The sequence below is a fragment of the Harmonia axyridis genome, chromosome 2 (genome assembly GCF_914767665.1).
Source record: "Harmonia axyridis chromosome 2, icHarAxyr1.1, whole genome shotgun sequence".
NCBI classification, from domain to species: Eukaryota; Metazoa; Arthropoda; class Insecta; order Coleoptera; family Coccinellidae; genus Harmonia; species Harmonia axyridis.
In genome coordinates, this window is record NC_059502.1 from 2,711,027 (window position 1) to 2,732,453 (window position 21,427).

The window sequence follows — 21,427 nt, forward strand, 5'->3', positions numbered from 1 at the left end:
TTCTGTTTCAAATTTTATTATTTTACCAATATACAAAATGAATTGATAAATTTCATAAAAACAGTACCAAAATATTAATGGATGGATATGATTTTTTTCTTTCCATAATTGAGTAAAATTATATAAACTAAAACTATATAAAATGATATATAAATCAATATTTAAAATATAAATTCTTGTAAACCAATTACATAACAATAATTTAGATTATACAAATTAAAAACCTTTGGAATAAAATGATTTATAAGTTAATATTAAGCAATCTTTTTTGGTATCAGGTAAAGTGAAAATTACTGTATAAAATCATTATTCTACCAATATACAAAATGAATCAATCATTTTCATAAAAACAGTACCAAAATATTAATTGCTTGATACACTTTTTTTCTTTCCATAATTAAGTACCAATTATATAAACTGAAACTATATAAATCAATATTTAAAATATGAATTTTTGTGAACCAATTACACAACAATAATTTAGAGTATGTAAATTAAAAACCTTTGGAATAAAATAATAAATAAGTCAATATTTAAAAACCAATTTTTGTACCAGGCCTCATAGGAGGAATATCCTTGAATAATTTGGCATTATCATTAGCCCATTTTATAAAGACATCACCATATTTAGCTGCACAATGTATCAGACACTTCACATCGCCTTCAGCATGGTGAGAATTTTCAGGCTCGTTTGAAGTCAATCGTTTATAAATATCCTCTAATTTGTAACTTATCCTGGAAATAAAATTAATAGAATATCAAAATGAATGACGAATTCAATTTTCAATGATTACCTTTGTTTTCCAGATGTGGAGTACTTTCTAATAGAATCTAGCTGTAAATATTTCCTTGATTTTATTTGCTTTTGAGGTGTTGTTTCATTTTTCTTTTGAATGTTTTGCATTTTGACAGATTCTTCATATTCATTAATAGCCTTACATAACAGTTCATCAAAGCCATCAGTGAATTCTATAGGAATATCTGTTTCAGTTTTTGCCTTCTTAGAAATAGGACCATCAACCTCTTCTCTAATTACTCTGCAATCTTCATCAGCTGATGATGCTGTTGGAATACTTGATTCTTCATGCAAATCTTTGAAGCATTTCAGAGAATCTATGCATAGAATATCTTCGAAAAATGTTCCCTCAACTTTGTTAATTTCAGCTCTCAATATAGGATAATCAAATAGGTTACCATTATGAGCCACAAAACAAATAGGTTTCTTATGCAAATTCAGGAAATTATCAATGGTTTTGACAACATTCAACGAAAATGTAGACTGATATTCCAATAAATTATTGGATAAACCTAAAATTGTATCTCATTTAATATTCATACACGCAATGCTGAATTTAAACTCACCAGTTATATCAGTTGAATCTGGTGAGATGAATTTGCATGGATTAAAGCACAAATTGATTTTGTTGAGTACCCTAGGAAAAGTTCCTAAAGAAAGATGATTACTCTCCACAATGGAAATACTCAATTCTGTAATTTTTGTTTTGTTGTTCTCTAGTGAAGGAAGTCCAGTTGTTTCTAGGTCTATGAAAGCAAAATTGTAGATAGGTTCTCGTAGGGCAGACATTGAACGAATTTGGAGATGTCTAATGGTTTTTAGTAGGGTCTTCGACGAATTATTCAAGGAGTTAAATACCATCACCACAACTTATAATTTTCTCAAAACCAAAGGCATGCTCATTTTTGCTGACGATATTCTGTATAAAAATAAAAACATTAAAATATAATTATTTGAGGTTGAGGATTGTACACAGAACATTACACCTACAATCAATAGATAGTAGGTCTAATATAAAATATAATTTATGAAAAAAAAAGTATCAGTGCTGTCCGTATTTCACAGAGCTAATGATATTCATTTTTGTGATAGTAAAGTGTCCGATGATTCGAAGAATGTTCAGAAAGAAATTGATGCTAAATAAATTCATATTAGAACTGTGAATGTGAGAAAATTCAATTTTAGACGGTCAACGTGAATGAATCATTGAAATTATAACTAAATATAAAAAGAAGAGAAATAGATATAACGGGACACTTCGGATGTGTCATCGTTACGTCAACGAATTACGGTCACGAATTGCAGCAATAATTTGTGTTGACTTGCAAAGATTTCTAGCGTGAAGTGAAACAATAGGTGGCTCCTAGTTTTCTTCCCAATTTTTAACGCGTGTTGCAGACATTTTTGTTTATCCGTATATTATTTGAGTATCGTATGTCCATCCAGAATCTTAACACATTTGGTAAGTAGGATATAACTCCAGAGAAGTAACTTAACAATTTCTAAGACAAAATGGCGACCTGCGTTCATGAAGCTTTGAAAATAATGTGCATGTTTTGTCGATTACGTGCTTATTTTTTCATTAGTACACAGTTGAAAAGGTCCTTGATTAATTATTAACTATCTTTAACTGTGCTCACATTTTTCAGACCCCTTTGCTGATGCAAGTAAGGGTGCAGACGATGATGTTCAAGACGGACTCGTTCATATAAGAATCCAACAACGGAATGGTCGTAAGACTCTAACTACCGTACAGGGACTATCATCGGAGTATGACCTAAAGAAAATCGTACGAGCATGTAAAAAGGTTCGTAAATTTTCAAATAGCTTTATGGTCAAAGAATATCATTTTGCTTCTGTTATAATGTATTGTAAAACGTGATGTGCAGTAGTAAGAAGTTTCATCAATGTTTATACCCAATTTTTAGTCCTCATAGTTTAAACCTCGAAATGTATGAATTGTTTGCTTCTAAGTATTCTCTTGTAGATTAGCTCTTCGATATGTTCATTATTAATTTTGGTGCTGCTGTTTAATGCACATCGTTGAAAAGTGTCATATTTTGTTATGAGATGTTTCAGAAATTATGTTGAAAGTTTCATTTTGAAGTGATTAAATTGAATTTCCTTGAAGGATGTTTCATAATGATTGTGTTACAGGAGTTTGCCTGCAACGGAACTGTAATAGAGCACCCAGAATATGGTGAAGTTCTTCAGCTGCAGGGAGACCAGCGTGAGAACATCTGCCAGTGGCTTACGAAAGCTGGACTAGCTAAGCCCGATCAACTCAAAGTACACGGCTTCTAATGCTTTGTGGCATTAATCAATATTCTCAGTAGTTTTTGTTACAACACGAATCATCATTGTCCACTTATCGAAATCCTAACAATCGTAAACAATGTTTTCCATTCCTAGATAAAATGTATCTGGGCGCGTTTGATGTCTTTAGAGAAAAATCGTAATAGTCGATGCAATATATTTCTTGGTCTCTACCGTTGAACCTGCTAACCACTTTTGTAATAGTCGTTTAAATTTTATAGTGTCGAAGTTAGATATTGCAAGTGATATATTGTGAACACATTTTGTAATCAGGAGATCAATTTTATATTGTGCCTTTCAAATAATAACGTTAATTTTCAGGATTTTTATTTTCCCCTATACTGACCGACTTGTTTTGTTTTGAATGTAAATCAATCGATAATAAATTAATCCAATGGTCACATGTATTACGTTATTTTTGGTCAAGCCAAATTTAATTCCTTCTCTAATTTTAATCAAGCCTCCATATTCTAAATTTCATTCATTTTTTTTCTCAATTCCTAAGTTTGATGATGGTTTTTTTTTTGTTAGTATTATAGAAATATTATAATATATTTTATTTCATAACTTTGTGCAGTAATTAATACAGAGAAGATTGTAGTACTTCAATCAAAAATATGAAAAAGAAAGTATAGTTTTTTTAATCAGATCAGATATTTACAAAATGATTTTGATAAACCCATCTAACTGAAGCTTGTTTTGTAGAACTTTTAGTTCTAGAGTTTTCTAATTCAATTTACAAAGAAAAAGTTCATTTTCTTGGGAATTGATTCCATAAAACAGGCTTTTTTACTGAAAAGTTAGATAACCTGTGACTACTATTTTAGACCAACTTATACAGATTGTTCCTAAATTGAAGGTACAAAAGGAAATGATAGATTCCTTGAATTATATTATAAAAGGGTCCGATAAAAACAGGCCTGCAAACGCTTTGATTTTTTTTTCATAGCACCTCCCCTTCACAAGATATTCAATTTAAATTCAAAGTTTTTATTATGTGATATTCTAATTTTGAATGCAAATCTACAGAGTGATATTTTTCTGGAACAGTGCCCGCTTCTTTCCCCCAGAATTTTTTTGGTGAACCACTGGTTGTTTGAAAAAATGGAAAAAGAAACTTCGGTCCAGTACTATACTTTTTGATTTCTTGTAGTTTTGTTATATCTGCTACCAATTTCGTGAAAAAAATTCAAAACAATTCTCTATTAATCCTCATAGAAATCCAAATTATTATAAAGATCCAGTTAGTAAGCTGTGATGAATAAATTGATTATAAATTTCGGTACTTATTAACTCAATCTGTAGCGAAGATTCGATAAACTGGTAAAATCATCACAAAAAAGTAGGACTACAGGAAACATCCTGTATCTCGACAACAAAGTCACTTTTTTTCTTGAAATTATCTAAGAAATCTCTCATTTTCCTAAGCAGCTCCAATTTATGTGAAAACCGTATATAAGTTAGACTACGTCTTCTGTTATGTATCAGTTGAAGTGTAAGTTTTTATATTTGATAATGAATTTCCATGAAATAAGGACTGAATCCATTAAACAGCTAGATATTTCAAAATGATTGACGGTTATTGATATATTACTTTACATTTACGTAGAGTGAAAAAATAAGTAGATTTTGCATTTTTTATATTATTTCCCGTTTCATCAATGATTATCTCAACTTTAAAATTTTAGACGGTGGGGTTCGAACTCGTGCTCATTCGTTCTGGAACTGAGAGTAATTTTTTTTTCATATCCTTGAAACTGGGACTAGAAATAAAATATTAGGTTTCTGTATAATTATAGCAATATTATTTTCTATTTCATGAGAAAATAACACGGCATTTCATAAGGCATGTCAGAATATTAAATTGGAGGTTAAAATTAAGATGTCTAAAAACATGGTGAATGCACTCGTCAAATTTTGAATGCAATGTTGCAATGACATTCGACCAAATTGAAAATATTAGTTTTAGTTCCTGGCGGCGCCGCAATGTCATACTTGTCATTTCCGTTAATTTTGATTGGATACATTAATTAAAACCCGATACTGACCAATCAAAAGCGACGTGTAACCGAGTATGATCGTGCAAAGTCGTGAAACAAAACACGAAACGTTTACTGGAATGAATTTAAATATTTGTAATAAAGAGAGTTTATTGGTATTTCAATTACAAGAATTACTTCCATAGATCATAACTCTAATGGAAGATATACATATAGGTACATAAAGGCACAAAACTCGTAAATAATAAATAACAAGAATCTTAATTTGTTGATAGCGCTACCTACAGTTGACATAACGAAGCTTAACTAATATTCTCAAAATTGGCAAAACAAAAGCTAATCAGTTCATACACCTGGTTTTTAGACATCTTAGTTACAATCTTATCACGTACAGGTAATTTTTTAGCAATGAATTACCTCTGTGGTAATCATGTTTATTAATGTTACTGTATTGAATAATGAATAAACATTATTATTATTATTATAATCTGGGTGTTTTATTACAATATATAAAATCAACAGCTTACGATGGTGCTACTAATATACCCCATTTCTCATGAATAGCTTTCACTCATGAAGAAATATTTGCAGCTTAAACAAGTATACTTTCTTTGAAAAAAATTGAATATGCTTAGAAAAAATTTCTAGCGTGCTACAAGCCTTTTTTTTGTTTTTAGACTGCCGATCTGGGCGTTATTTGTTTCATGGGTTATAACGATCTCTTTTTTCATCAACTATAAATTATAGAAATATAATAATATTATTTCATATATATGCTATAAATGAACAAACTTTATCTTCGATTTTCTATTTCCTTAAGAAATCTTGAGAGGAATTCATCATGTTCGAACCAATACAGATGGCGACACCATTATAATTGGTAACTGTCAATTATAATGTAAAAATGACAGTCACAAATAACAGAGTAGATGACAGTTAAATGTTGTGTCAGTTTTTTGCGCCCAAATTTTTCCGTTTTTAATTTCCTGGATTTTTCAAACTAAAAATTATATTGTGTATAATATTGCCTGAAGAAGAGAAATGTAAATAAAATACCTTTAGTATAACAAGGCAATTCAATTCCCTATGAATTACCTTAGGGCTTAGAACATTAATAATATATCTATCTATATTCTAAGCCTTAGGGTAAAGGGTAGAAACTTATAAACAAATTGTGAAAATCATCATTGTAAATGTGTTATAAGCATTATACATAACAAAATTTAGTTTGTATGATCTAAGAAAAAAACGATCTGAAAAGTTGTAACATTGTTTAAGGAGAAACAATGTTTGTAATATCAAATATACACGTTAAATATGTAATAAGATAAAATCTTTGGGCTTTTTATTATTTTTTGAAAAAACCCTTTTATTTCATGACATCCACAAAAAAATGGAAATATTATAACTCCATATAAAACAATACAACCATTGTTTAAGGAGAAACAACCTTAAACAATGATACAACCATCAAGAAAGACTTAGACCAGTTGATATTTCTATTTTTCGATGTTTTTGAAATATTACCATAAAAGTGACCGTTATATTATTGAGCATTAGTGTCATTTAGGTGAGCTTTACCAAACCCCATGAATTATGATTCTTGAATTGTCAGTCTTGAACGGTAAGGTAGTTATTAAGACTCACTGATGACGATGACGTTGATAAATGTGTCAATTCGGTCCATTTAACAAAATTGGGTAGGTAATTTTGAAAGAAAAAACCCAGAAATTTTCGAGGTACCTAGTTTCGGACAGTGGCGTACCCAGGAATTTGGTTTTGGGGTGTCGACTCAATTAACAAAGTCATATAACGATAAAATATAGAGATATGAAACTTGGTTGATTTGTTGTGTGAAACTGAAACTGTTGATGATTTTAATAGGTTTCAGGTTATCTAGATAAGCGAAACACTTTGATTTTGAGTTATCGGATTGTGATATATTTTCAAATCCACAATTTTACTATATCGTTATGAATGTATGTTATATTGAATGATATATATTTATTTGAGCGATTCCCTATTAAATATGCAAATTTGAATATTCGGAATCCGATATTTTTCCTAATTGTCGAATTTATAATAAGTAGAATATTATTTATTATTTTCTGTATCTACCTGCTGAAATCAAAAAATTGGGAACTATTGCTTTCCTAGTGTCATCGGTTAATTCACGTCGTTTTGGCTTTATTCGGATTCAGATTGCACACATTCCCGAACTGTGAAAATTTTACGAGAGGCAATTTTTTCCTCGAACGATACCAAAGAGTTATCATTAATAAAAAGGGTTACTCAAACCACAAATTTTACAGTAAACTGCATTTTTTTATTTTCTCCAGTCTATGTAACCTACACTGCGCAAAAAATTTAACGCATATTATAGAAATCTCAAATTTATTTTACAAATGAAGGTGTTCTCAATCATAAATATTTTTATCAGAATTATGCATGCATATGTTATCCACTTTCAACGTTTTTCTTCAATACAGATGTTTTTCCCAGCAGGAATAAAAAAAGATGAGATTATCAGATTTTGAATGTATTGGCTCCATTCTGAAATCAGTTGTTCTCGATCAATTCTAGTGATCAATAGTTTTTCTTTCGTTTGATTTTCTACACTCGATCGCAATTTGACCCAAGAGGAATGTGCCCAAGCGGTAGTTTTGCGAGAAGAAAGGTGGACATACACAAGAATTGCAGAAAGGTTTGGAGTTTCCCATACAAGTGTGTCCAGAATGTTGCAGCGATTCAGGGATACAGGTATGAATGTCCGAAGATCAGGACAGGGTAGAACACGGGTAACAACTGCCATTCAAGAACGTTACTTGAGAGTTTCTTCGTTGAGACAACGGTTTGCAACTGCTCGCCTCCTTCAAAATCAACTTGAGCAAACTCATGGGGTGCAAATTAGCACTCAGACAATAAGAAATCGCCTCAGAGAATATGATTTAAGGCCTCGTGTCACGGCAAGAGGCCCAGCTCTTACCCCAGCCCATCGAAGGGCGCGTTTGGATTTTGCGAGAGAGCATATCCATTGGGAAGAGGCTGATTGGGAAAGAGTTCTCTTCACTGATGAGTCTAGATTCTGCCTCTACCATTGTGATCGACGTTTCCTTGTATACAGACGTCCACATGAAAGATATGCTCAGTGCAATTTCCTGAATTCTACTGGTTTCGGGGGAGGATCGATTATGGTATGGGGTGGAATATCTTTGACTACTCGCACAGACCTAATGGTCGTTGATAATGGAGCTATGAATGCTGATAGGTATATAAGAAAGATTCTCGAAGAGCATGTAGTGCCATTTGCCCCATATATTGGTGAAAATTTCATTTTTATGGGCGATAATGCCAGACCCCATCGTGCGCGCATCGTTCAGGAGTACCTTGAAGAGGTTGAAGTCTCTCGAATGGAATGGCCAGCAAGAAGTCCAGATCTCAATCCGATTGAGCAGGTTTGGGACAACCTCAATAGAATGCTGAGAAGTTCAGAAAATCATCCAGCTACTCTTAATGACTTAGGAATCCAACTCAGAGAAATCTGGGAAGGATTAGATCAGAACATTTTAAGATCACTCATTTTGAGTATGAACCGTCGTTGCCGAGCTGTAATTAACACAAGGGGTGGAAATACCAAGTATTAAATCACTTATCAGCATTCCAGTATTTTGAAAATTGTTTATTTCTCTTCTTTCAGATAAGATTCGGTGAAATCCTGAATTTTTCTTCCATTTAATGTGTCTTGTTTCGTTCAAAACCTTCCCGAGAGAACATAAAAAATAAGTTATAAAGTCAATGTAGAGTTAACTTCATTAAAATTGAGATTTTCAGAATGTGCGTTAATTTTTTTGCGCAGTGTATTTAGGTATTTATTTCAATATATTTTGAGTTAATATGAAACATTGATCCACTATGGGACATAGAATTGCGTTCTTTGTGGAGAAACTCGGGAATTGTGTACAATATCGTATCACTGATATTTTTCCATTTCCGCGCGCTCAATGTCAAATATGATAGTTCATGTTGGGGACAAAATTTGCCTACTGAAAATGAAATATGCTCCCTATATCTATGTTTGTTACTCTGAGGCGTAACCTCAACTTTTGCATCATTGAAATAACAAAAATACGCAGCTTCTGAATTCGATACGGACCTGGTGGACTACGTCGTCAGCACCGCAGGCGTCGGCGCCTCGACGCGATCAGCTGTCGTAGCCTGGACTCAACAGGTCGGCATGCTCTGGACCGGTGACTCTCGCTGGTGCTCCGCGATCATAAATGCCTCTTCGGAGAGGTCGCGCCAAGGCCAGACCCACGTCTGACCCTCTGACAGCCTGTTTAGACGCGAACGGAACCTACATCTGCACCTCTTTTAACCCCCGTTGCTACATTATCCAGAAGGTAAGCCTCCATATGCTTCGTTTACCACCCTGACAGCCAACATATTTTATCCCGCCTCACTCCTCTGAAGACGACGTCCACTGGTCCCCCAGGTCCAGGAGATGACGTCGTATCTTTGGAAATTGCTCGAAGGGAATCTCGGTTAGGTTTGGGGCTGAGGCGTTTTAGGATACGCAGTTCGTTGTTTTTACCTCGATGGATCGATAATCTGGAGTAAATTCGTATTTGTGGGATTCCCGCCCAAAGAGAACACGTGGGTGTAGGTGGAATGCCACCTAAGCATGCTCGATGCACCTTCTGGTACTGTGCAACAACAATGCAGTTTCAGTGAGAAATCACGTATCTTACTTTCGATGTTATTTATGTTTCAATTTTACTGTCTTTGACTCTTAAATTTCAATATTCACTTTTGAAGACATTTTCACCATACTCGTTCCATCGACCCTGTTTTATGGATTAAAAACACTGCAAATTTCATACTGTTGACTGATATTTTTTCATCTCATACACTGTACAAAATATTGAAACAAAAGGATTTATGATATTAAAAAGATGCATATTCAAACCTGCAAAAATGCATTCATTCATCTTTTTTGGTATAGGTACACATGATTCCGAAGCATGATGATTTTTTTTTATTTCGATTCATGCATTCATTCACCTTTTTTGGTATACACATAATTCCAAAGCATAATGTTTTTTTTTTATTTCCATTCAATTATATGTACATTGAAATACAAAAGGAGATATTCCGAAATGATTTTGTTCAGCAACATGTGCATGTGGCCAATTTAATTTTTATGTGTTGCTAAGCCCTTGAAGAATTTTATTTTATTTAATATTCTTTATTTGATTCTCTTTGAGCGATGAAAAACTGTACCTAATTTTGTGTATTATTTTCTGATTCATCTGTTGAGTAAGGCATTTTACTTACAGTTCATATACCTAAAATTCAAAATTTAACCTTGATGGAATATGTAGAAATTTGAGTTATTTAGTAATTAGTATTTTTGTTCGATATATTATCGATTTCTACCTCTCGCTTTGTTTGTTGAAAAACCGCCGATTCTTATCTTGTTCTGTACTTCCATTCAACTTTCATTCTTTGAAAAAGGTTGTTCTCTAATGATCTAATATTCCTTTGAAAATTTTCAAGGAAAGTGGATGAAATCATATAAGATACTTTAACATCAATTTATCCTCAGAAACTTTAAATTTTTGTGAAAAGATCGATTGAATCCAAAAAATAAACTGGATATTTCTCTTCCATGATTTCGTGCCAATATATCTACCATTCCTATAAAAAATGTAAAAAAATATTGCTATGAATAATAATCAACTATAATGTGATTTTTTTTATTCATAATGAGCTTGAATATCTTTCCAGGTTACTACTACACAGCCACAATCAAGTAGCGCAATAGAAACGGTGGAATTTAAAAGAGAAGAGGATTCACACTCTTCTACAAATAGCAACCCAACGCATGAGCTTAGACAACCTGAGTCTTCTTCTGACGGTATGTTTTTATATGCTACACGTCCAATCTGCTGCACTGAAAAATATTTTTTCATAACTATGCACTAAGATTTTTTTTTGGTTCATAATTTCCAATATCTTTGTTCTTAGTTTTCGCAGTTAACATCTCAAAATGAGATGAATGAAAATATCTTTCCGCCTTGAATACGAAAATTTATTGTTATACTGCATTGAACCTCTCAGCACGAGTATACGATCCATGCAATTTGAAGGCAAAAACCAAGGAATCTAGTAAAAAAAAATATTTTTCTGAAACTTGGCAACACAAAAAAATGAAACTGAGATCATATATTGCTATGAAGATACTGAATACAATATTTTTTAACGCAAAGTCCTAGGTCTCATAACGGGTGTTTTTTTTCGAGGTATATAACTTTAAGTTGGCATTACTGTTCAGGATGGCGATCAATTTAACAGCTGTCAAGTGATTTATTCTCAGTTTGGTTTGGCAATTCATCATGAATAGACTCACGCCTGAACAACGCTTGCAAATAGTGCAATTTTATTTCGAAAATAATGGTTCTGTGCGGAATACGTATCGCGCACTACGTCCAACTTATTTTGTTTAGCGATGAAGCGCACTTCTGGTTGAATGGCTACGTCAATAAACAAAACTGCCGCATTTGGAGTGAATCTAATCCTCAAGTGTATGTCGAAACACCGTTACATCCAGAAAAACTGACTGTTTGGTGCGCTTTATGGGCTGGTGGAATTATTGGTCCGTACTTCTTCAGAGAATATGATGGCCAGAACGTTACAGTCAATGGTGATCGGTATAGAGCTATGATTACTAACTTTTTCATTCCTGAATTGAACAACCATGATGTCCAGGAGCTGTGGTTCCAACAAGACGGCGCAACATGTCACACAGCTCGTGCCACAATCGATTTATTGAAAGACACGTTTGGTGACCGCCTAATTTCACGTTTTGGACCTGTGAATTGGCCTCCAAGATCTTGTGATTTAACGCCGCTAGACCACTTTTTGTGGGGCTATGTAAAGTCATTGGTCTATGCGGATAAGCCACAAACCCTTGACCATTTGGAAGACAACATTCGCCGTGTTATTGCCGATATACTGCCACAAATGTTGGAAAAAGTCATCGAAAATTGAACGTCCAGATTGGACTACATCCGAGCCAGCCGTGGCGGTCATATGCCAGAAATCATATTTAAAATGTAATGCCACATGATTATCTTGCGGATAAATAAAATTCATGTCAATCGAATAATCCATCGTTGTTTCATTGCAATTTAAAGTTCTATAGCTCTAAAAAAAAACACCTTTTAGTTTCGGAGTTTTATTTTCGTATTTCGGAACGAATGATCTCGAGATCAAATCCACCCTTTTTTATACAGGTTGCTCCTAACTTAGAGACACAAAGGAAAATGAGAGATTACCTACTTGTCTGGTTCTAAGAAAAAGAGGTCCTTTAAACATGAATCCCCAAATGCTTTGTTTTCGAGATACAGGGTGTTTCTTGTAGTCCTCCTTCTTTGTGATGATTATACCAGAATCTGTATTAATTTTCGCTACAGATTGGTAAAATAAGAAGAAAACTTGTAATTGATTTATTCATGACAGTTTAGTTACTAGATCTTCATAAAATTTTGGATTTTCCTGAAGAATTGTGTGATTTGTTTTCTCGAAATTGGTAGCATACACGACAAATCCACAAGAAACCAAAAAGTATAGTATTAGACCAAAGTTATTACATTATTCTAAACTACCAGTGTTACACCAAAAAACAATTCTGGAGGAAAGCAGCAGGCACTGTTCCAGAAAAAATATCATCCTGTAGATTTGCTTTCAAAATATAGCATATCACATGATGAAGTTTTTAGATTGAAATATCTGAGCTAAATGTAATGTGAATATCTTGCGAAGAGAAAATATTATGAGAAGAAAAAACTTGTCAATTTAGGAGCATCCTGCATATTGACTTTTCATGTTTCTTTTTATTCCATACGTTTTGAAATAGTTCATGATCAAATAAGAAATAACAATAATTAAATTTGAAATATTTTTCAAGTGACCGTTTCCCTAACATAGTGCTAATTAAGGTTCGATTCAATGATGATGATTCCGTTGTCAAATTCAATTCTGTTCGGCCTTTTTTGGTCGTCAACGCGGTAATTCTCTACAGAAAGACCTAGAAACCTAAAATTTTCAGGGTTAGTTTGGGTTTCGAATGCCGCTGTTATATTCGTTAATGGCCCAAATCTGAGTAGAGTTTCCCATAAATGTGGAATGTCGGAAAAAAAATTAAATAAAAATAATTAATTTACAATAATGGCCCATCCGCCATTTTGCATCACCGACCGAAACAAATAATTCTTCTCAATTATTTTATGTCTTTACCTTTATGAAATTTCAATTACCAGTCAATTGATCCACAATTTTTGAAGGCAAAAAAATAGGAATAAAATTGAAAAAATAATATATTGTGCAACAAGTGGGGAAAGTAAAACTTTTCTCACGAGTGTGGAAGTTTTTGCAAACAGAAAAAGGACTTTCCCTACAACTGCTATGAAAAGTAGCGTATTCTTCATAGCTTACTCAATTTCAAAACTATGTATTGCTCATACTGTTGGAAATGTTATTTCTCACGGCACTTTGTCCACACCTCACTTGGTGGACCAATGAAATTGGGCTTTTGAGTCGTTTCTATGGAAACGCAATAAATTAGCACATACTTTCAACGAAGGCGATTTTGATTTGAATCAAGTCCATTACTTGATTTAGTGAAATTTGTGCAGTTGTAGGAAAAGTATAGTGTGCAACATGTGGAGAAAGTCATTTTCTCGCTCGTGTGATTGCAGCATTCGCCTTTCAGGATCGTGCCACGAACTTCCACACTCGCGAGAAAAGTTGGACTTTCCCCACTTGTTGCAGAGTATACTATTCTCCACATGTTGCACACTATATTTTTCCTACAACTGCTAAAATTTCAGGAAATCATGTAATGGACTTGATTCAAATCAAAATGGCCTTCGTTGACACTAATTTATTGCGTTTCCATAGAAACGACTCAAAAACCCAATTTCATTGGTCCACCAAGCGAGGTGTGGGCAAAGTGCCGTGAGAAATAATATTTCCCACAGTATGTGCAAAACATAGTTTTGAAATTGAGTAAGCTATGAAGAATACGCTACTTTTCATAGCAGTTGATGGAATAGTATATAACATTACTAGCAAGGTAAGAGGGTTTTTACTGGCGAATGGAGGATATAATTGACGAGCCGCAGGCGAGTCAGTTACCTCCTTGAGCCAGTAAATCCGTTACCTTGCGTGTATTGTTTTATATTTTATTTGTTTCTCATTTGTAAAAAGGTTAGATAAATTCCAAAAAAATCTCAATAATTTGTCTCAAATGTCGTAAGCTATCATAGACATGTCTATGTAAGCTATGGAAGCGTTGCCATGAACATGTCTGTTTATTTTTCTTTACATTTGTTTTGGCGAAAGCGAGAATGAATGTACCAAAAGAAATTATTGAGGCAGCCAGTAGTGTAGCTTCAAGTTTATTACCTGCTAAATCAGCTTCAAGGTACGAGCGAGAATACGACGACTTCAAAAAGTGGCAAAACAAAAATAGTGTGATTGGGGTAACTGAAGATGTTTTGTTGGTCTACTTGAATCAACTATCAGCTAGATTCAGCCCTAATACTTTATGGGCAAAATGGTCTATGCTGAAAAGCTGCTTGGAAATGAAAGGAAATGCCCCTGTTCGCAGGTTTGTTTTCCTTAAAAAAATTATTGAAAAATATGACATTTAGCTGTCATTTGCAGATTTCAAAAGGTAATAGCGTTTCTGAAACGAAAAAATGATCGTTATACGCCAAAAAAGGCCAAGGTATTAAGTAAAGAAGAGGCTGAACAATTTCTTTTACATGCTCCTGATGACCAGTGGTTGCTGGCGAAAATTGTAACAATATTTGGGATTTTTGGATGTTGTCGATGTGACGAAATTCTTTTCTTAAACATGAATGATGTAGAAGATATGGGAAAAAACGTTATTGTGATATTGCGGCAAACAAAAAATTTAACAACAAGAAGATTCACCATAACCGATGATGGCTGCAGCTTCAAGCCTTGCATGTTATACAGAAAATATGTAAATCTTCGGCCTCCTGGAACAGAAAGCCTAAGATTTTTTTTGACATACCGACATGGAAAGTGCAACATATATGACGATAAAATAAAATTTTCTAATGTAAATAATACTACTAACTTGTAAAAATTTTGCAAGTTAACTGTCAGTTTTACAAGTTAGTGACTTGATAAAATAAACTTTCTTGATTAATATTGTGTTTTTGGAAACTGACGTTTACAAATGAGAAACAAATAAAAAATATTTCTCATTTTCTGATATTCTTATGATCATGGATGGAGACTATTGAGAATATACATTATAATACTGAATACAATATTTTTTCACCGCATAGTTCTTCAATCCACAAATAAAGAATCAAATCAAAGAAATGTATTTCTCAGAAATTCATATGTTCAACGAATTTAGACTATTGAGAGTAGGAATGCATTGAACACAAATTTGGACAAGCGCGAAAGGACAAGGGAAAAATAAGAATTATAATGGACGTAAATCAAAAACAACTTAAGTTCAAAATTTTTTGAACATATTATACTATAGATTATTGTTTTCACCTCATAGTCAAATCCCTTCCATTTGAAAGTCATTAAAATCAATGATAATGTTCAAACCATTATTACGTTTCATTTGTGGTTAAAAGTCAGTTTATCTTATTCCTCCCATCTCTCAATTAAAGTTTAATATTTTTATTATGGTCTCTTTTGAATCTTTTGTGATTAATAAACTAGGAATCACAATGACGGGTACCTGCTGCCGAAAATAATGTCACTTCGTTGAATTTCTTGTATACAACCTAAATACCTGAATGAACATAAGTCATATTGCTTTGCTGGCAATTGGAATCATAAATTTAGGGATTTATTTTCAACTTTCATGTTTATGATGAATAGGTACTATAGTTGAAAAGTGAAACATTTTCTGAAAGGTTTCTCTGATAAGAGTGATAAGGGTCTAACCATAAATCTCAGGATTTGCTCTCAGCTTTCAGCATCATGGTTGAATAGGTTCTAGAATTTTTATGATATGAGTTGTGGAAATGTACAGGGTGGACAAATTTCGATGTTTTAAAACTACAACTTTTAATCCAGAGGAGATAGACAAAATCTGATACCCCCTTCTCGGTCTCTTTTTCTGAGAAATTAACAAGAGTAGTATTCATTTTTGGCCACCTTCTTTTGTTTTCGAGTTATAAGCGAAAATTGGAAAAGTGGCGATATAGAAAAACATTTATATCTCCGCTAATACTGATGATAGGGCTCTGATATTAAAACATTATACAGGCACTTTTTTACGTAGAATCCAGTGGCGTGCTCGTCTTTTCAAAAGGGCCTTTAATTACGAAGCTATGACCCAAAGTTATGTTTTTTTAAATGAGAACACTAGATTTCTGTGCCATTTTTTGAAAGCTTAATTTTTCCTGATTTCAAAAATATATAACATTGTAGGGTTTGCATCAAAATAAATAACAGAAAATGGTCAAAGACCTTTTTTTATCATCTAACATTCAAACAATGTGGAGCATTTCAGCACGCCACTGGCAATTTTTTCAAATTCTATTCGGAAATACTATACTTTTGACAGGTGTCAGTCATCATAAATGTGTCATTTTTTATGTGAATATTAGAAAAAGTTTATTATCGGTCATAATAAACTCAAAATCTGTCGACCTGAGGATTAAAATTATTCTAAGAAATGACAAGCCTAGTGCCCAAGGTACAGAATCAGTTTCTTAATTTAGCGTTAACGACATGCCTAAGGCATCGAACCATTATTTTTGGGACATGAATGCAATTAACTCCTCATCTAAACATTTATTGGAAGGTATAGACAATACCAATAACGGTTTTTAATAATCACTTTAATTCAAACACTATTCAGTAGATTTCTTTGTACAAATAATTTTGTTTTGGCACTAGATGGAAATTTTTGGAATTTGTATACGATCAGTTATACCAATTTCTCAAAGTATACAGAAAAATTTTCAATATCAAAATGAACACCTTGGAAAGAATTGTTTTTTTTTTAACATGAAGTTACTGTAACATTTCATAAATAAATATAATGGAATAGTTGAAATTTTGATTTCAAAATTGTTGTTAGTTGATTTCGTATCTTCTGAGCTCTTCGTTGAAACACCAAAATTTGACAGGATTAGAACCTGAGGAAGTTTTATTTGATGAAAACAACATAAAATAATTGACTTTAGGTATTCTCTATCTGCTTTTCTATTTACAATGCCTTCTATGTGAATAAAACATCTCTTGACATTCTGAAGAAAGAGTTTTGTCGAATAAGTTGTAAAATATTGATAACAATATCTACTGATCGAAAGCTATATATGTATATCTGTATGAAATTGTTAGCTTTTATTAAATTGTATATACAACTGACATACCTATGTCTGTTTTTACATAGCATACTCAACCACAACTAACTCTAGAACATACTATAGTATGTACAATAATAATAACAGTACACTATTGCATATGCAATTGGCCATCGACCAAGGGTCCTTCAGTCTGTAATTTAACAATCAATTTAACATTCTATTATTGTTAAAGATAAAAAGGCACAATAATATTTTTTTAAACACCTACATACATCAAAGATGTAATATTAATAATGATTTACAAGTTATAAAAACTAGTTCAACAGGTTGCAAGAAAATGATTCGCTCAACGTACAAAAAAGTATAGATACACGCATTGAAGGGTAGTATTAAAGTAGTAATGAAGATTACATTCACTTCAAGCTACAAAGTTTATAGGTAATAACAACATAACAATAAAGTTACAACAGCCATTCGCTCAATATTTATTCCTAATATCACTTATTATCAGTCTCTTGAGACTTGAAATGATTGAAATTATCAGCACATGTTATACATAATGGCAATTGATTTTAATAAACAATATCCGTCAATCTCATTTCAATCGTTAAAAAAGTTTTATCTGATTCTCAAACTTGTAGCATTTCATATGGCCAAGTTTTTTTAATCATTTTTTGATTAATATATTTGATGATTTATAATAAGACTGATTCGTTGAATTTTTCTTTCTAATTTACACATTTTTGTAATATTGAAGATCATTACTAAATAATTGAAAATTCCCAGAAATGCTGTAGTCTTTTAACCAATAAATTGCTCGATATATCTAATCATGTGCCGTGAAATGCTATTTTTTTAATGAAGGAAAATTCAACGGTATATAATGCAATTCTAAAAACTACAAAATTCAATAAAATGGGATTTTACAGTTATTTTCTCGAATTTGAACGTGAAAAACAATCAAGCAGAATTTGAGTCAATGAAGTTAGAAGCTTTTCATAAAAAATAAACAACATGGTTGCGAAATTCAAATTATAACACATGAAATAATTATAAGAGGAATAGTAGCGAATTAGTAAATCAATAGAAATATATTCAATGGTAAGGCGATCAAACATCACAAAATAATTACAAGTAAATTTTCTGTTTGAACCCCCACTACATCACTGAATGGATCCCCACTCAAAATCCTGCCCCACTACTTTTTCCATAATGCCTTTTTCGTTATATATAAGTTGTTGCAACAAGGCTACTGTTACGGAGGCAAGATGTATTTTCCGGACACGGTCGGTCCGGAAGATCTTGTGTGGACACCACCATCGGTGGTGGTAAATAACTTTTACCACGCCGTGGTGAGTGTCAGTTACGACATAAAAACAAGGCGCCCGGAGTATGAATACTTCGGTAAGTATCGTAGAAAATTTTTTCTTGTTGTAATATTTTGAGTATTTTTATATAAAATTTCGTAGAGACATTAGACATTTTTAATTTCATTAAATTTTTTAGTTTATCGAACCATTTAGTAACTCACAATTTCTCAAGAGTTCTGCCGAAAAACAGAGGGAACGCTCACTGTAGCGAAATCTTCACTCTAATTGTTCTTATCGTTTAAAAAAACCAACAAAAAAACCTACCTTCATATACATATATATTTCTTTTCAAAGATCAATTTAACTACTCCTGACCTGTGCAAATTATATATATAGATATTGATTATAGAATGATTAGATACTCACATTTCAATTTTCAATTCATCTGTCATTTTCTCTGTTCAACAGTTTTCGTCGAAAAATCGAGCTTAGAATTAATAAATTTTCACATATTTATTCAGAGATCGTCTTCGATTCTATTTATAGACTAATAGTAATATTATTTGATGTCTATGGTTCCATCACGGTATTAAGTTCTTTATACGCAGCTACTTGTTGTCTCTTAATGTCATTCATAGATGGCGCTAGTTTCATTCAATAATTCTCTCTACCACTGTTCTCGATAATTGTTAGTTTTCTGTGGCATGTGCCCCTTAGACGGCCATTTTGCGAGTTTCTTGTGAAATCTGTATTAAATTTTGCAAAACATTAAAATCGGTAAGCCATAATTCTTATTCATTTCGATAAATTTTTGAGAAATTTGATTCGTAAACATGAAAGACCATTGTATGTAAGTACAGGTACACATTCAATTGGTAACATCTGCGGTATATTGTATCGGTTTATATGCCACCCGTAAAGACAAATCGTTTTCAAGATGCTAGGCACATGGTTTGATCCATACAACAATTTGAGTATTATTTATTCGTGGTGATCATCTTTGGTGTGTAAACAACTGATTGTCGACTTTTCAATTCAATGCTTTAATTAATATTTTTGATGCAGACTGCAATATTAACTAAATTCTAGCTTTTAGGAAAATTTCAGTCATTTTTTCAAACTGTTGATCATTAAATTATTCCTATCAACAATGTTCATTATGGACTTCGTGTTAAATAAGAGGGACCTCCTTAATTTGAAATTTGTCATTGTACATTGGTAAATAATATTGTTGATATCAATTCTTTGGTTACTTTGCCTATTTATTCTCGTCTCTTGAATATCGCTGTTGAACATCAACAAACTCCTTAAAATGTGTTAACTAATGTGGAAATGACCTTGATGCAAATATCACCCATCACTTTTTTGAAATAGGGTTATGTTCTATATCAGTCTCCATATTTGTGTTATGCACTGTAAGTAATTTCAAGATTATATTAATTCATCTCAACTTTTATTTTGATTTACCATCGATGAATAATTTCATGATATACCATCTATAGCCTTGAAAAAATATAACATTCAATGATAAAAATAATTTTTTTCATTTTCGTTTGAAAATTAAATTCCTTGATAATTATGTCCAAATATTCGTATTTCTTCTTATTTCGACTTCAAATACCTTTATTCTACGTTTCTGTATGATCATAAAATTTAATCTCAAAAATCTAATTTTCATGGAAAGTTCAATATTTGATGATCATGATGCAATAATGAGGAATTAATAAATTAATAGTTTATGTCCTCATTGGCGATTAGAGTCTTATAGATTTCCAATTTTTTTGATGTTTTTTTTCTAGGTGAAATGTAGAAAACTGACCTTTGATCACTACGATATTTCGCTGTTAGGGTTGCTGCTAGAAATCTTAATAGTTTTTTTTACTTTTTGATTATAAAGGATCATCTTTTCCATGGCTCTAAGTGCAGGTAGTTTAATGTATTCATAAAATGGAAATGTAACATTTATCATTAACTTGACCCATGTTTTTGTGAAATATACTGTGTTTATCTGTCATTGGGGACTAATTAACATTTATTTTGATTACAATTTTATAATTTTGTGACTGTAATTGTGAAATTAAAATATTTAGTTTTTTTTTTAATGAAATGAAAATTGGGTTTGCTCCTTTGAAAAAAAATTCATAAAAGTATATATTTCTGATTATGTGATAACTATATTGAATAATGTTTATTGTGGAAATTGTGAACTGACCTATTGTTTCTACATGTGAATGATGATAAAATTTATGATAGCTAATTAAAATTTTATATTGCAGGGTATAGTTATTTCCCGTTGTCGTTAATGAATGGCAATGTCTCGCAGCCCATCGCCCCTAGGGCAGTGTTTAATAGCAAATTACACGAGGCGGCTGCCAACGATAACTTGGATGCAATATTATCTACCGAAAGGTTAGAGGGAGGCAAATACTTGAATGAAGTTATACAGACAGTTCCACCTCCGGGTGTACCCGAAGAAGCTTCCAGGGAACAACTCAAGAAAACGCTTAGGAAACAACTCGATTTTTATTTTTCTACGTAAGTTTTTCATGCATTTAATAATAATAATCTTTATTTCAAATAAAGTTCACAAACTTGAATTCTAATAAAAGCATCTGAAGAGATTGT

At 32.4% G+C, this 21,427-nt stretch overlaps 4 protein-coding genes across 10 annotated transcripts in view; 3 read left to right on the forward strand and 1 right to left on the reverse strand.

The window, feature by feature from the left end:
* Nucleotides 1-19,368, reverse strand: LOC123672855. 2 transcript variants are annotated; one of them, XM_045607173.1, is made up of 4 exons: nucleotides 19,229-19,368; nucleotides 1,363-1,715; nucleotides 795-1,308; nucleotides 1-735 (listed from the first exon to the last, which is right to left on the reverse strand). In XM_045607173.1, exons 2-4 carry the CDS (start codon nucleotides 1,655-1,657, stop codon nucleotides 534-536), a joined length of 1,011 nt encoding a protein of 336 aa, XP_045463129.1. In that variant the 5' UTR covers nucleotides 1,658-1,715; nucleotides 19,229-19,368; the 3' UTR covers nucleotides 1-533. The 2 variants fall into 2 exon arrangements, with proteins under 2 accessions (XP_045463129.1, XP_045463127.1); XM_045607171.1 differs by lacking the exon at nucleotides 19,229-19,368 and having other exon boundaries at nucleotides 1,363-1,790.
* Nucleotides 1,871-3,513, forward strand: LOC123672857 (eukaryotic translation initiation factor eIF1). The gene is made up of 3 exons (XM_045607175.1): nucleotides 1,871-2,258; nucleotides 2,446-2,603; nucleotides 2,954-3,513. The coding sequence occupies exons 1-3, from the start codon at nucleotides 2,231-2,233 to the stop codon at nucleotides 3,098-3,100; spliced, it is 333 nt and encodes a 110-aa protein (XP_045463131.1). The 5' UTR covers nucleotides 1,871-2,230; the 3' UTR covers nucleotides 3,101-3,513.
* On the forward strand, nucleotides 9,149-11,450 carry LOC123672858. Its single transcript, XM_045607176.1, has 2 exons — nucleotides 9,149-9,512; nucleotides 10,900-11,450. Exons 1-2 carry the CDS (start codon nucleotides 9,390-9,392, stop codon nucleotides 11,095-11,097), a joined length of 321 nt encoding a protein of 106 aa, XP_045463132.1. The 5' UTR covers nucleotides 9,149-9,389; the 3' UTR covers nucleotides 11,098-11,450.
* Nucleotides 18,879-21,427, forward strand: part of LOC123672853 (la-related protein 4) — a 13,312-nt gene continuing 10,763 nt past the window's right edge. For 2 of the 6 annotated variants that reach the window (XM_045607165.1, XM_045607170.1), the window contains exons 1-2: nucleotides 19,795-20,217; nucleotides 21,079-21,337. In XM_045607165.1, the coding sequence (XP_045463121.1) occupies nucleotides 20,181-20,217; nucleotides 21,079-21,337 (296 nt within the window). In that variant the 5' untranslated portion in view covers nucleotides 19,795-20,180. Of the gene's footprint in view, nucleotides 18,897-19,424; nucleotides 19,580-19,794; nucleotides 20,218-20,601; nucleotides 20,729-21,078; nucleotides 21,338-21,427 lie in introns of those variants that run through there. The other 4 variants (XM_045607168.1, XM_045607166.1, XM_045607167.1 and 1 more) reach the window with 4 other exon arrangements.